This window comes from Oncorhynchus tshawytscha, unplaced genomic scaffold (genome assembly GCF_018296145.1).
Source record: "Oncorhynchus tshawytscha isolate Ot180627B unplaced genomic scaffold, Otsh_v2.0 Un_contig_11576_pilon_pilon, whole genome shotgun sequence".
Lineage (NCBI taxonomy): Eukaryota > Metazoa > Chordata > Actinopteri > Salmoniformes > Salmonidae > Oncorhynchus > Oncorhynchus tshawytscha.
The window spans coordinates 49,309-62,608 of record NW_024609616.1 but is presented as its reverse complement, the minus strand read 5'-3'; the positions used below and the strand labels follow the sequence as shown (position 1 = coordinate 62,608).

The window sequence follows — 13,300 nt, the reverse complement described above, 5'->3', positions numbered from 1 at the left end:
TTATTATTTTGGAACTTCTAGATTTGTGACCTGTTGCCACGAGAAAAGGGCAACCATTGAAGAACGAACTCATTGTAAATACAACCCATTTATGTTGATTTATTTCCACCTTTTGTACTTTAACTATTAGCACATCGTTACAACACTGTATATACACATAAAATGATATTTGAAATGTCTTTATTCTTTTGGAACTTCTGTGAGTGTAATGTTTACTGTTCATTTTTATTGTGTATTTCACTTTTGTTTATTATCTACCTCACTCGCTTTGGCAATGTTAACATATGTTTCCTATTCCAATAAAGCCCTTGAATTGAATTGAGCGAGAGAGAAAATCACAACACAGGCAGATAGACAGCAACAGACACGAAGCGGGGATTTGAGATAGGACCAAATAGACTGAAGAGGGAGTTGGCGATTGAGAAAGTGAGAGAGATAGGGTCAATACACCGGGCGAAACGGGGACATATTGATTTGATGAATATTGCGTCAAAATCGATTAGAATAGCTCTCTGTGTTCCCTGAGTGACGGGAAGAGAGATAACACACGCACGCACACACACCGTCCGGAGTCCGAAAATGGAGGGCATGGCATATGGAGCTGGGAAGGCTGGAGGTGCTTTCAACCCTATAACGTTCTTCCAGCAGCCACACACCATCCTCCGGATCCTCTCTTGGGTGAGTACCGTTACAGTTATATCGCCTATACGGTTACAGTAGCTACGTGCTGTTCATTTCAGGCTAATAACGGCGGCGGTCCCGAACGACGGTCGTTTGTTATGTGTGTTTGACTCAAAATGTGCGCCTCTCACTGGCTGCCTCCCCGTTTCTCAATTCTCACTTTCCCTCCAGTGCGTGCATGTGTACTTTAAGCATAACAGACCTGTCGTGTTAGCAACACTGTCCAAATATGTTGTAGTCTAGTTGGAACCTGAAACATGGTCAAGGTTTTGGGGATGCAAGCAACAAGGCGCACGACGCAAGTGGCCTACGATTTTGAAGCGGTTGTAGCTATTGAACCTAGAGAAATGCAGCCATAAGCACGGTGCCCACGTGTTTTGTTGTAGTGTGTGCTTTGCCCCCTGTTCGATCTGTTAAATCCGAGGGAGCGTCCCAATTGGCACCCTATTCTCTATAGTGCACTACTTTTGACCTGGGAAATAGGGTGACAACTGTAAATCAACTACAATTAGTTTTTCGTTATTCATAATTTTTTCTCAAATTCTTAACTATTTTGGCTATGCATAAAGAATACATGCCTGGGCCTCTCCAGTGGCTCAGCAGTCTAAGGCACTGCATCCCAGTGCTTGAGACATCACTACAGCCCCGGGTTCGATCTCAGGCTTTGTCCCAGCCGGCCGTGACCGGGAGACCCATGAGGACGCATAGCTCTCCTGGGTCCATACGGGAGTTGCAGCGATGGGACAAGACTGTAACTACCAATTGGGGTAAAAAAGTCCCAAAAATATACAAAGATTCATGCCTTTCTATTCCTTACTAAATTAACTTGCAACTAGTCCACATATAGTCTACATATTGTTTATTTATAGTGATCCAGTGGGCCTATAGTACAAGCAATAAACTGTCTGGCGTAGCAGCCTTCACAGGGGGGTGTGGGTGTGTTTTCAGAGGGTTATACATACCATTGAATGGTCACCTATAGGCCACAACAATGACAGAATAAGAAGTTTCACTGATAAGAAATACCCCTTTAGGAACAGACAGACAGACAGACGGAGAGACAGACAGACAGACAGACGGAGAGACAGACAGACAGACAGACGAGACAGACAGACAGAGAGACGGAGAGACAGAGACAGATGGGCAGAAAGACAGATCGACAGACAGACCGAGAGAGACTCAATGCCATGTAGTCTACTCATCCATTTCGTACCAATGCTACAGAACAGAAATAACAACTCATCCACTCCCTGTAGTTTATGTGATGGATAACCATAGAAATATAATCTATAGAAGGGACCTTAACATTCAAGGCAATTATGGTATAATGGGTGGTAGATTGTATTTCTATGGGATAACAGTGTTGAGGTCGCAGCTCAATGAATAGACTCTGATTAGAGATGACATGTTGTGGGAAGGGAAGTGTGTGTATGTGTGTTTACGTGTACGCGCACACATTTTTCACATTCACCATTAGTACAACTGTGTCACTTCCTGTTTTCACTTCGTGGATGATAATAATTTCCTGTGTAGACATCTGCAGCTCCGCCTCCAGGCGTGACCTCAGAGAAACACCTTGGTTACTGTACCTATGGTAACAGCAACAATTAGGACTAAACATATAAAGGTGTCAGTTGTTTTCATGTTTTCCCTCTTTCTTATTCTTTCTCTCAAATCTCTCTTCCTTTATTCTCTTTCTCCTTATTCTCTATCTATCGCACTCTTTCCCTCTCTCCTTATTCTGTCTGTTTCTACCTCTCTCTCTCTCTCTCCCTCTCTCTGGCTGGTGTTGAGTTACAGTATATACAGGTTAAGTAGCAATAATGTTGCAGAATCACACATAGGTAGCAGAGAGAGAGAGAGAAAGGGAGAGAGAAAGGGACAGCTCTCATCTAACATCTTTCTTTCTCGTTCTCTCTTGTTTTCTTTCTCTCTCCTCCTTCTGTAAAGTCATATGGACTGTGCATGTATATTAGCAGTATAGTACCTATATGTTCAGTAGTGGAGGCTTTGGTAGTGAGGCAACAGTGAAGAAATATAATCTCTAGAAGGGGCTTGGAACCTCTTGAATGGGCAGAAATCAGGATTCTATCTTCGGGGGCCTGTCAGTACCAATGTGCCCCACATTCTGACACCATTCTGCTAAACACATTAGGCTTAATGACTAGAGGTCAGAGTACTGTACACTCACTCACACACTGTCACACACACAGGCAGGCATGCTAATGCAGACACATACGCACACAATCTAAATTATTCTGGCAAATCTAATGCCTACTTTCAAAATGTCCCATCGGATTGTCACAAGATCAGGACCCCACGTGGTGACCTGCACAATGCCTGCTTTGATTTGGGCCTGGGGCCTTGAGATGAGAAGGCTACAGGACAGGGCCTTGAGATGAGAAGGCTACAGGACAGGGCCTTGAGATGAGAAGGCTACAGGACAGGGCCTTGAGATGAGAAGGCTTGAGATGAGAAGGCTAGGACAGGGCCTTGAGATGAGAAGGCTACAGGACAGGGCCTTGAGATGAGAAGGCTACAGGACAGGGCCTTGAGATGAGAAGGCTACAGGACAGGGCCTTGAGATGAGAAGGCTACAGGGCCTTGAGATGAGAAGGCTACAGGACAGGGCCTTGAGATGAGAAGGCTACAGGACAGGGCCTTGAGATGAGAAGGCTACAGGACAGGCTATGAGAAGGCTACAGGACAGGGCCTTGAGATGAGAAGGCTACAGGACAGGGCCTTGAGATGAGAAGGCTACAGGACAGGGCCTTGAGATGAGAAGGCTACAGGACAGGGCCTTGAGATGAGAAGGCTACAGGACAGGGCCTTGAGATGAGAAAACACTACATTTACCTACTAGGACAGGAGAGATGAGGGCTAAAGGGAGAGGGGACAGGGCCTTGAGATGAGAAGCTACAGGAGGGGAGAAGGGAGGGAAAGGGGGGGGTAGGGGCCTTGAGATGGAAAGGCTAGGACAGGGCCTTGAGATGGAAGGAGGGACAGGGGATGAGAAGGCTAGGAGGGAGGGAGAGAGGGAAAGGGAGGAGAAAGGGAGAGAGGGGTAGAGAGCGAGAGGAGAACGGAGGGAGGGAAAGGGAGGGAGGGAGGGAAAGGGAGGGAAAGTGAGAGGGGTAGAGAGCAAGAGGAGAATGGAGGGAGGGAAAGAGAAAGGGAGGGAGGGAGAGAGAACATTCCATGTGATGCCAAATACAATTCTGACCCAAGACCTTTTCTAACCCAATCAGCTACTAATTGTGAGTCCCAAATGGCACCCATTCTACCAAAAACAATACCAAAAGGTGTGCATGAACGCCTTTCATGTGTGTATGTTTGGTCTATTTTGACATTAGAATGATAGACAAGGATTGGAATGAGGTGTGTGTGTGCGTGTGCGTCTGTGTCTGTGTGTGTGTGTGCTTCCTTTCTCAAGAGGAGCAAGGGGAGATGAGAGATCAGTAGCATCCATCCCTATTCCCTAAATAGCATAGGGCAATGATCAAAAGTAGTGTACTATATAGGGAATAGGATACCATTTAATTTGTCTGTTGATCTGAAATGCAGTGTTGTGTGTGTAAGAGATCACTAAGTCCCAAGGGGGATGTTGATTCCCAAAGCATTGTGGGGGTTTTACTGGGGGAAACACCAGGGGGTTTTAATATAGAGAGTAAAAGGTCCAATTAATATGAAGGGAACTCCCCTATATACTGTATATACTCACACACACACTCTGATTTGAGTCTTCATGTGGAACGATATGCAACCTTTCAGCTCCAATGGCAGGTGTAATATTCAAATAAGGCATCAGAAACCATTCTACCAAAAACAATACCAAAAAGGTGTGCATGAACACCTTTCATGTGTGTACGTTTGGTCTATTTTGACATTAGAATGATAGACAAGGATTGGAATGAGGTGTGTGTGTGTGTGTGTGTGTGTGTCTGTGTGTGTGTGTGCTTCCTTTCTCAAGAGGAGCAAGGGGAGATGAGAGATCAGTAGCATCCATCCCTCCCTCTATCCCTCCCTCTCTATCTCTCTCTTTCTTCACAGATCACTTCAATTAGATGAGTGCTAAAGAGGGACCAGTGCTCAAGATAGAAGAAAATAAAGGCACCCAGAACAGGAAAGGGGGAGATTGACACTTTTTCTCTCAGTGGTTGAGATAGGATAGGACCTTTTCTCTCAGTGGTTGAGATAGATAGGACATTTTCTCTCAGTGGTTGAGATAGTTAGGACATTTTCTCTCAGTGGTTGAGATAGTTAGGACATTTCCTCTCAGTGGTTGAGATAGATAGGACATTTCCTCTCAGTGGTATGGTGAGATAGGACCTTTTCTCTCAGTGGTATGGTGAGATAGGACCTTTTCTCTCAGTGGTTGAGATAGATAGGACCTTTTCTCTCAGTGGTTGAGATAGATAGGACCTTTTCTCTCAGACTAAGCTAAGACTGCTTCCATTGGACTGGGAGCGTCAGACAACAACATTGACGAATACGCTGGCTAAGCGCCAGTACAGAGACAAAGTAGAATCTCAATTCAACGGCTCAGACACAAGAGGCATAGGGTCTACAGTCAATCACGGACTACAGGAAGAAACCCAGCCCAGTCACGGACCAGGATGTCTGAGTAAGACATTTAAACTGTTCCCGCAAGGCTGCAGGCCCAGAGCTCCCCAAGAGCATGCGCAACATATTCAATCAATCCCTATACCAGTCACTGAGCAGCGAGAGACTACAACACCAACCTGACACCCTTGACCCACTCCAATTTGCTTAGATAGATAGGACCTTTTCTCTCAGTGGTGTGAGATAGATAGGACCTTTTCTCTCAGTGGTTGAGATAGATAGGACCTTTTCTCTCAGTGGTTGAGATAGATAGGACCTTTTCTCTCAGTGGTTGAGATAGATAGGACCTTTTCTCTCAGTGGTGTTGAGATAGATAGGACCTTTTCTCTCAGTGGTGTTGAGATAGATAGGACCTTTTCTCTCAGTGGTGTTGAGATAGATAGGACCTTTTCTCTCAGTGGTGTTGAGATAGATAGGACCTTTTCTCTCAGTGGTGTTGAGATAGATAGGACCTTTTCTCTCAGTGGTGTTGAGATAGATAGGACCTTTTCTCTCAGTGGTGTTGAGATAGATAGGACCTTTTCTCTCAGTGGTGTTGAGATAGATAGGACCTTTTCTCTCAGTGGTGTTGAGATAGATAGGACCTTTTCTCTCAGTGGTGTTGAGATAGATAGGACCTTTTCTCTCAGTGGTGTTGAGATAGATAGGACCTTTTCTCTCAGTGGTGTTGTAGATAGGACCTTTTCTCTCAGTGGTTTAGATAGGACCTTTTCTCTCAGTGGTTTAGTTAGATAGATAGGACCTTTTCTCTTTTATCACCTAATGACTGTCTGGATTCTGGATGAAGGTATTTTGGACCATTCCTCCTTACAAAACATCTCCAGTTCAGATATGGTTTGATGGTTGCCGAGCACGGACAGCCCGCTTCAAAACATCCCACAGATTCTCAATGATATTCAGGTCTGGAGACTGGGATGGCCATTCCAGAACATTGTACTTGTTCCTCTGCATAAATGCCCGGGTAGATTTTGAGCAGTGTTTTGGGTCGTTATCTTGTTGAAATATCCAGCCCCAGCATAACTTCAACTTTGTGACTGATTCTAGAATCTGCTGATATTGAGTGGAATCCATGCGACCCTCAACTTTAACAAGATTCCCAGTACCGGCACTGGCCACACAGCCCCACAGCATGATGGAACCCCCACCAAATTTTACTGTGGGTAGCAAGTGTTTTTCTTGGAACGCTGTGTTCTTTTGCCGCCATGCATAACATCCCTTGTTATGACCAAATAACTCAGTCTTTGTTTCATCAGTCCACAGCACCTTATTCCAAAATGAAGCTGGCTTGTCCAAATGTGCGTTTGCATACCTCCAGCGACTCTGTTTGTGGCGTGTGCAGAAAAGGCTTCTTCCGCATCACTCTCCCATACAGCTTCTCCTTGTGCAAAGTGCACTGAATTGTTGAACGAGGCACAGTGACACCATCTGCAGCAAGATGATGTTGTAGGTCTTTGGAGGTGGTCTGTGGGCTGTTTTGGACCGTTCTCACCATCCTTTGCCTCTCGGATATTTTACTTGGCCTGACACTTCTGGCCTTAACAAGAACTGTGCCTGTGGTCTTCCATTTCCTCACAGTGGACACTGACAGCTTAAATCTCTGCGATAGCTTTTTGTAGCCATAATGTTGAACCATAATGTTGAAGAATCTTTGTTTTCAGGTCATTTGAGAGTTGTTTTGAGGCCCCCATGTTGCCACTCTTCAGAGGAGAGTCAAAGAGAACAACAACTTGCAATTGGCCAACTTAAATACCTTTTCTCATGATTGGATGCACTTGTCTATGAAGTTCAAGGCTTAATGAGCTCACCAAACCAATTGTGTGTTCCAATTAATCAGTGCTAAGTAGTTACAGGTATTCAAATCAACAGAATGACAAGGGTGCCCACATTTTTTGCATAGCCTATTTTTCACATCTGATTTAATTTCATACAACTTAATATTGCTACAGTAAAAATCTTTGTCTGGTTAATACCCCAGTACTCAGCTTTTATTAGAACATGAATGGCATGCCACTGTGATCATTTTCTGTGACGACAGAGTCAATTATTACGCCTCAGAGGGGCGTCCAAACGTTTTCATACGACTGTATATTCTGCCAGTGTTTATACTGTAGTGCTGTAGGTATATTCTGCCAGTGTTTATACTGTAGTGCTGTAGGTATATTCTGCCAGTGTTTATACTGTAGTGTAGTACTGTAGGTATATTCTGCCAGTGTTTATACTGTAGTGTAGTACTGTAGGTATATTCTGCCAGTGTTTATACTGTAGTGTAGTACTGTAGGTATATTCTGTCAGTGTTTATACTGTAGTGTAGTACTGTAGGTATATTCTGCCAGTGTTTATACTGTAGTGTAGTACTGTAGGTATATTCTGCCAGTATTTATACTGTAGTACTGTAGGTATATTCTGCCAGTGTTTATACTGTAGTGTAGTACTGTAGGTATATTCTGTCAGTGTTTATACTGTAGTGTAGTACTGTAGGTATATTCTGCCAGTATTTATACTGTAGTACTGTAGGTATATTCTGTCAGTGTTTATACTGTAGTGTAGTATTGTAGGTATATTCTGTCAGTGTTTATACTGTAGTGTAGTACTGTAGGTATATTCTGCCAGTATTTATACTGTTGTGAAGTACTGTAGGTATATTCTCTCTGTGTGTTTCAGTAGAGATATCAATCAAATGTATTTATAAAGCCCTTCTTACATCAGCTGATGTCACAAAGTGCTGTACATAAACCCATCCTAAAACCCCAAACAGCAAGCAATGCAGGTGTAGAAGCACGGTGGCTAGGAAAAACTCCCTAGAAAGGCCAAAACCTAGGAAGAAACCTAGAGAGGGACCCGGCTATGAGGGGTGGCCAGTCCTCTTCTGGCTGTGCCGGGTGGAGATTATAACAGAACATGGCCAAGATGTTCAAATGTTCATAAATGTAATAAAAATAATAATAATCACAGTGGTTGTAGAGGATGCAACAGGTCAGCACCTCAGGAGTAAATATCAGTTGGCTTTTCATAGCCGATCATTCAGAGTATCTCTACTGCTCCTGCTGTCTCTAGAGAGTTGAAAACAGCAGGTCTGGGACAGGTAGCACGTCCGGTGAACAGGTCAGGGTTCCATAGCCACAGGCAGAACAGTTGCAACTGGAGCAGCAGCACGGCCAGGTGGACTGGGGATAGCAAGGAGTCATCAGGCCAGGTAGTCCTGAGGCATGGTCCTAGGGCTAGTGAGTGTATAGTAGGAATAGACTATTATCTTGGTGTGTATGGCTGACACTCAACACACTTCTTTCTGATCCTTCCCTCCTCCCCTAATCTCTCCCTCCCATCTTCCCTCTCTCCCTCCTATCCTTCTCTCGTTACAGTTTTTCTCTATTGTGATCTTTGGTTCTATAGCCAACGAGGGTTACGTGAACCGACCGGACGAGGCCCAGGAGTTCTGTATTTTCAACAGGTGACACACACACACACACACTGTAGTAGTTACTGCTCCTCTTTTATGACTCTATCGGATCTCTTTGATATTCCATATGTGCATCTCATCTGTTATGGCTGTTATTACTTGTTGTTGCCCTACACATTTCCCCATTGGGACAATACAGATATTGATTGATTGATTGACAGGAACCAGAATGCGTGTAACTATGGACTGTTCATGGGAACCTTGGCCTTTCTCTGCTGTCTGGTCTTCCTGGCCCTGGATGTCTACTTCCCACAGATCAGCTCCGTCAAGGACCGCAAGAAGGCTGTACTGGCAGACGTAGGGGTTTCAGGTGAGTGGAAAGGGGGAGCAAGGAAGAGCGAGGGAGGAGATGTATGGAGAGGGAGTAAAGGGAAATGAGCGAGAGGTTGGATGGGGAGAGAGGGGATAGATGTGTGTGGAGGGAGAGGATGGAGAGGGGGAGAGATGTGTGTAGAGGATGGAGAGAGGGGAGAGATGTATGGGGAGAGGTGTGTAGAGAGATGGAGAGATGTGTGTAGAGAGATGGAGAGATGTGTGTAGAGGGAGAGGATGGGGGAGAGGTATGGAGAGAGGTGTGTAGAGAGATGGAGAGATGTGTGTAGAGAGATGGAGAGATGTGTGTAGAGAGATGGAGAGATGTGTGTAGAGGGAGAGGATGGGGGAGAGGTGTGTAGAGAGATGGAGAGAGGTGTGTAGAGAGATGGAGAGATGTGTGTAGAGGGAGAGGATGGATGGGGAGAGAGGGGAGAGATGTGTGTAGAGGGAGAAGAGAGCTGTGGGAGAGGATGGAGGGAGAAGAGAGATGTGGAAGAGGGTGGGTAATGTCTGTGTCCCACCTGCTCATTTAATGAGAAGGAGCTTAACAACAACAGAAAACAGAAAACAAAATGGTTGATCTTCAGTGGTTTTCAACTACTGGTTGTCTATTGTTGCTGCTCACTTCCTGTCATGGGAGAGAGAGAGAAAGACACATCCATTACTTTAGTTCTAGTGAGCTAACATGTAAGATTCAATGTGACCTTTCTAACTTCTGTTTTCTCCCTCCTTTCCTTCCTTTCTGCTCCCTCATCCTCCTTTCATCCCTCCCTTCCCTCTCTCACCCTGTCCCTCTACCTCCCTCTTTCCCTTTCATCCTTCTCCCTCTCTCTCTCTCCCTCCTTTCATCCCCTCTCCCTTCCTTTCCTCCCTCTCTCCCTCCTCCTTTTATATATATATATATATATATGTATCTCCCTGCAGCATTCTGGTCCTTCATGTGGTTCGTGGGGTTCTGTTTCCTGACCAACCAATGGCAGGTGGCGAAGCAGGAGGACAACCCCCTGAGGGAGGGAGGGGATGCCGCTCGTGCTGCTATCACCTTCGCCTTCTTCTCCATATTCACCTGGGTACGGTACACTTTACTCCTTTATAATACTATCACTTCATCCCTGTCTTCATTATACAGTATCTTCAAGGAAAATGTTCAGAAGAACAGCCACCAATGGGCCTAGACATCTAAGTATAGGACCCTCGTCATTTAGCAGGCACTTCTATCCAGAGCAACTTATTAAACTGTCAACACTGAAACATATTATTAGTACATGATCCATGTGGGAAGGGACCCCACAAAACTGTTGTTGCCAGCACCATGCTCAAGCCACTGAGCCATCGGGACCAACCAGCACCTCTGCCATGACCTTTGATCCCTAAGTCCTACCTGCTCTCTCTCTCCTCTAGGGTGGGCTGACTCTCTTCTCCATGGAGAGGCTAAAGAGTGTGTCCTTCCAAGAGGAATACCAGAAGCTGTTCACCCCTCAGCCCCCCATCCCACTAATATAATCTGTGTTCTTCTAATAACCTTCCAGCTCCCTTTGCTTTTAAAACTGCAGTCTGCAATTACAACGTTTCACCCCCAACTCCCCATCCCACTAATATAATATAATGTGTTGTTCTAGTAGGAAACCTATATCTCCAATCCCTCTGCAGCTAACCTCTTAATGCTTCTAGTCAGACGCTGCTGTGCCTGTGATATCTCTGTATCACACGCAGACACACACACACACACACACACATGCAGACACACACACACACACACAGCGTAGGCAGGCATCTACGGTAGGCTGCCTCCACCATTTTGTGAAAGGCTGGCAAATTAGTTTGGTGTCTTTATAACTCAAACGCCTTTAAAATGCTTTAGCTATTCAATAAATATGCACATTTAGTGAAAATACATTTTTATCACATTTTCTGCATATCTATCTTCTTGTGCTCTTGTCTTTTTTTTATCTGACGAGTGTGAATGATTGTTTGTTTTTACCAAACCAAAAGAGTGAGATGTGAATGGCTAAACGACTGCTTTGATAACTAACTAACCTGAGTGACTCAATCCTCGCATCTCAAAGGGCACCCTATTCCCTATGTAGTGCACTACTTTAGACCAGAGCCCTATTCTCTATGTAGTGCACTACTTTAGACCAGAGCCCTATTCCCTATGTAGTGCACTACTTTTAGACCAGAGCCCTATTCCCTATGTAGTGCACTACTTTTAGACCAGAGCCCTATTCCCTATGTAGTGCACTACTTTTAGACCAGAGCCCTATTCCCTATGTAGTGCACTACTTTTAGACCAGAGCCCTATTCCCTATGTAGTGCACTACTTTTAGACCAGAGCCCTATTCCCTATGTAGTGCACTACTTTTAGACCAGAGATATAAAGGGAAAAGGGTGCAATTTGGGACACAATCAAGCAATCTAATAAAGATTTAACCTGGCTTTCCAGACAACTAATTCAATTCACTTCCTTTTCTTTCTTTATTTCTTTCTTTCCTTCATTCTTTCTTTCTTTCAAACCTAATCCACAAATGCTGCATTTGTTTATCATCTCTTACACCTCTACCTAACCACACCCCATCCACCCCAAACCTCCACCCTCTACGATACCCATCCACCGTTCAACTACCCCCTCAAAACATCCCTTCCCTTCCCAACCTACCCACTCCTCTCTACCTTACCCCTTAGCCTCTTCCACCTTCTTCACCCTCCTCCCTTCTATTTACCTCCACCTCACCACCTAATCTACACACCTCTATCTCTCTCCACCTACCCCATCCCCACCCTAACCTCATCAACCCTCCCACCGCACCTTCTTCACCCCACCTCCCTCTCATTTCCCTTCATCTCACCCCCAACCTACACCCCTCTACCTCCGTCCCTCTTCCCTTCATCTCACCCCCAACCTACACCCCTCTACCTCCCCACCTCCTTCCCTCTTCACTTCATCTCACCCCCCAACCCCAACTATGCCCTCCCACACCACTCTCTTCACCCACCTCCTCCCTCCCCAAGGCGGCCCAGTCCTTCTTCGGCTATCAGAGGTACCAGCTGGGGGCAGACTCTGCTCTCTTCTCCCAGGACTACATAGACCCCAGCCTGGATGCTGGGGCGGCCGGGGACCCCTACACCTCCTTCACGGCCGGGGGGGACGATCTGGGACAAGGAGCCCCTGTGGGGGGGTCCTCCTATCAGGGGATGAACGGCGAGGGGGGGGGGGGGGTACCAGGAGTACTGAGGGAGGACAGTGGGGATGAAAGGAGGATGGGGGAGTAGAGGGGGGTGGGGCATTGGAGGGTTGAAGGGTAGGGAGCGGGAAGGAGTGAAAAATGAAGGAGGCGTGGAGGGGGAGGACCAGGGGGATGGAGGAAGGGGGAGTGGTTGGAGGGATGGATGGATGGAGAAGTGGAGGGGGAGGAGTCAGGATAAGTGCGTGTGTGGGGGGAGGGGGAGGGGGACGGGGACGACGACATTCAGTCATATAACTGACTTATAACAGACTTACATTCATTAGTTGGACCAAAGCATAGTTCTTAGGCTGTAGCGAGAAGGCAAAGCTATTGTGGTGTAGATAGTTCATCACAGCTACTACCAAAACAGATCTCTTCATCACATATATATTTTGTATAGTTAGAAAATTACAAATCCCAAGTTTCAATGTACATAAGAATGCTTAATAGATGTTAATGTTTTTCATGTATCATTGGACAAAACATGCCTCTAAGTATACTGTATATTGAAACTAATCTCTGACTGTAGTTTGACGTAGCCTATCGACCGACCAAATCTGTAATTTAATCTACCGATTTTGGGGTGTTCAAAAATAACATGACTATATTTAAGGGCATTACTATGTGCTTTCTGTAAAAAGTTTAACTTGGGCTACTCAGTCAGTATGCTGTGTTATTGTGCTCAGATACAAGGAGAGGAACTATTTTTATCTCTCCCTTGGCCTATTTCCTTTCAGGGTCCAGAGAATTCGTTTTTATTTTGGAATAAAAATAATTTCAGTTTTAGTACTCAAATGTTGTTATTTACCAAACTATGGGAAAAAAATGTTTGTTTTAATGTAACCTTTATTTAATTAGGCAAGTCCGTTAAAAACAAATTCTTATTTACAATGACCGCCTACACTGGCCAAACCTGGACGACGCTGGGCCAATTGTGCGCCGCCCTATGGGACTCCCAATCACGGCCGGATGTGATGTAGCTAGGAATGTGTGAACTTTC

General features: G+C 45.3%; 1 protein-coding gene across 1 annotated transcript; it reads left to right on the top strand.

Moving 5' to 3' along the window:
- Positions 1-321: 321 nt before the first annotated feature.
- On the top strand, positions 322-12,346 carry LOC112259437 (synaptogyrin-1). Its single transcript, XM_042316313.1, has 5 exons — positions 322-678; positions 8,664-8,752; positions 8,923-9,071; positions 10,001-10,146; positions 12,086-12,346. The coding sequence occupies exons 1-5, from the start codon at positions 580-582 to the stop codon at positions 12,344-12,346; spliced, it is 744 nt and encodes a 247-aa protein (XP_042172247.1). The 5' UTR covers positions 322-579.
- Positions 12,347-13,300: the final 954 nt, after the last annotated feature.

Excerpts from the sequence above, each read along its gene's own strand:
- LOC112259437 (XM_042316313.1), top strand. The coding sequence starts at position 580 with ATGGAGGGCATGGCATATGGAGCTGGGAAGGCTGGAGGTGCTTTCAAC. Across the intron at positions 679-8,663 it reads TCCTCCGGATCCTCTCTTGG|TTTTTCTCTATTGTGATCTT; the intron begins GTGAGTACCGTT and ends CTCTCGTTACAG. Across the intron at positions 10,147-12,085 it reads TCTTCTCCATATTCACCTGG|GCGGCCCAGTCCTTCTTCGG; the intron begins GTACGGTACACT and ends TCCCTCCCCAAG.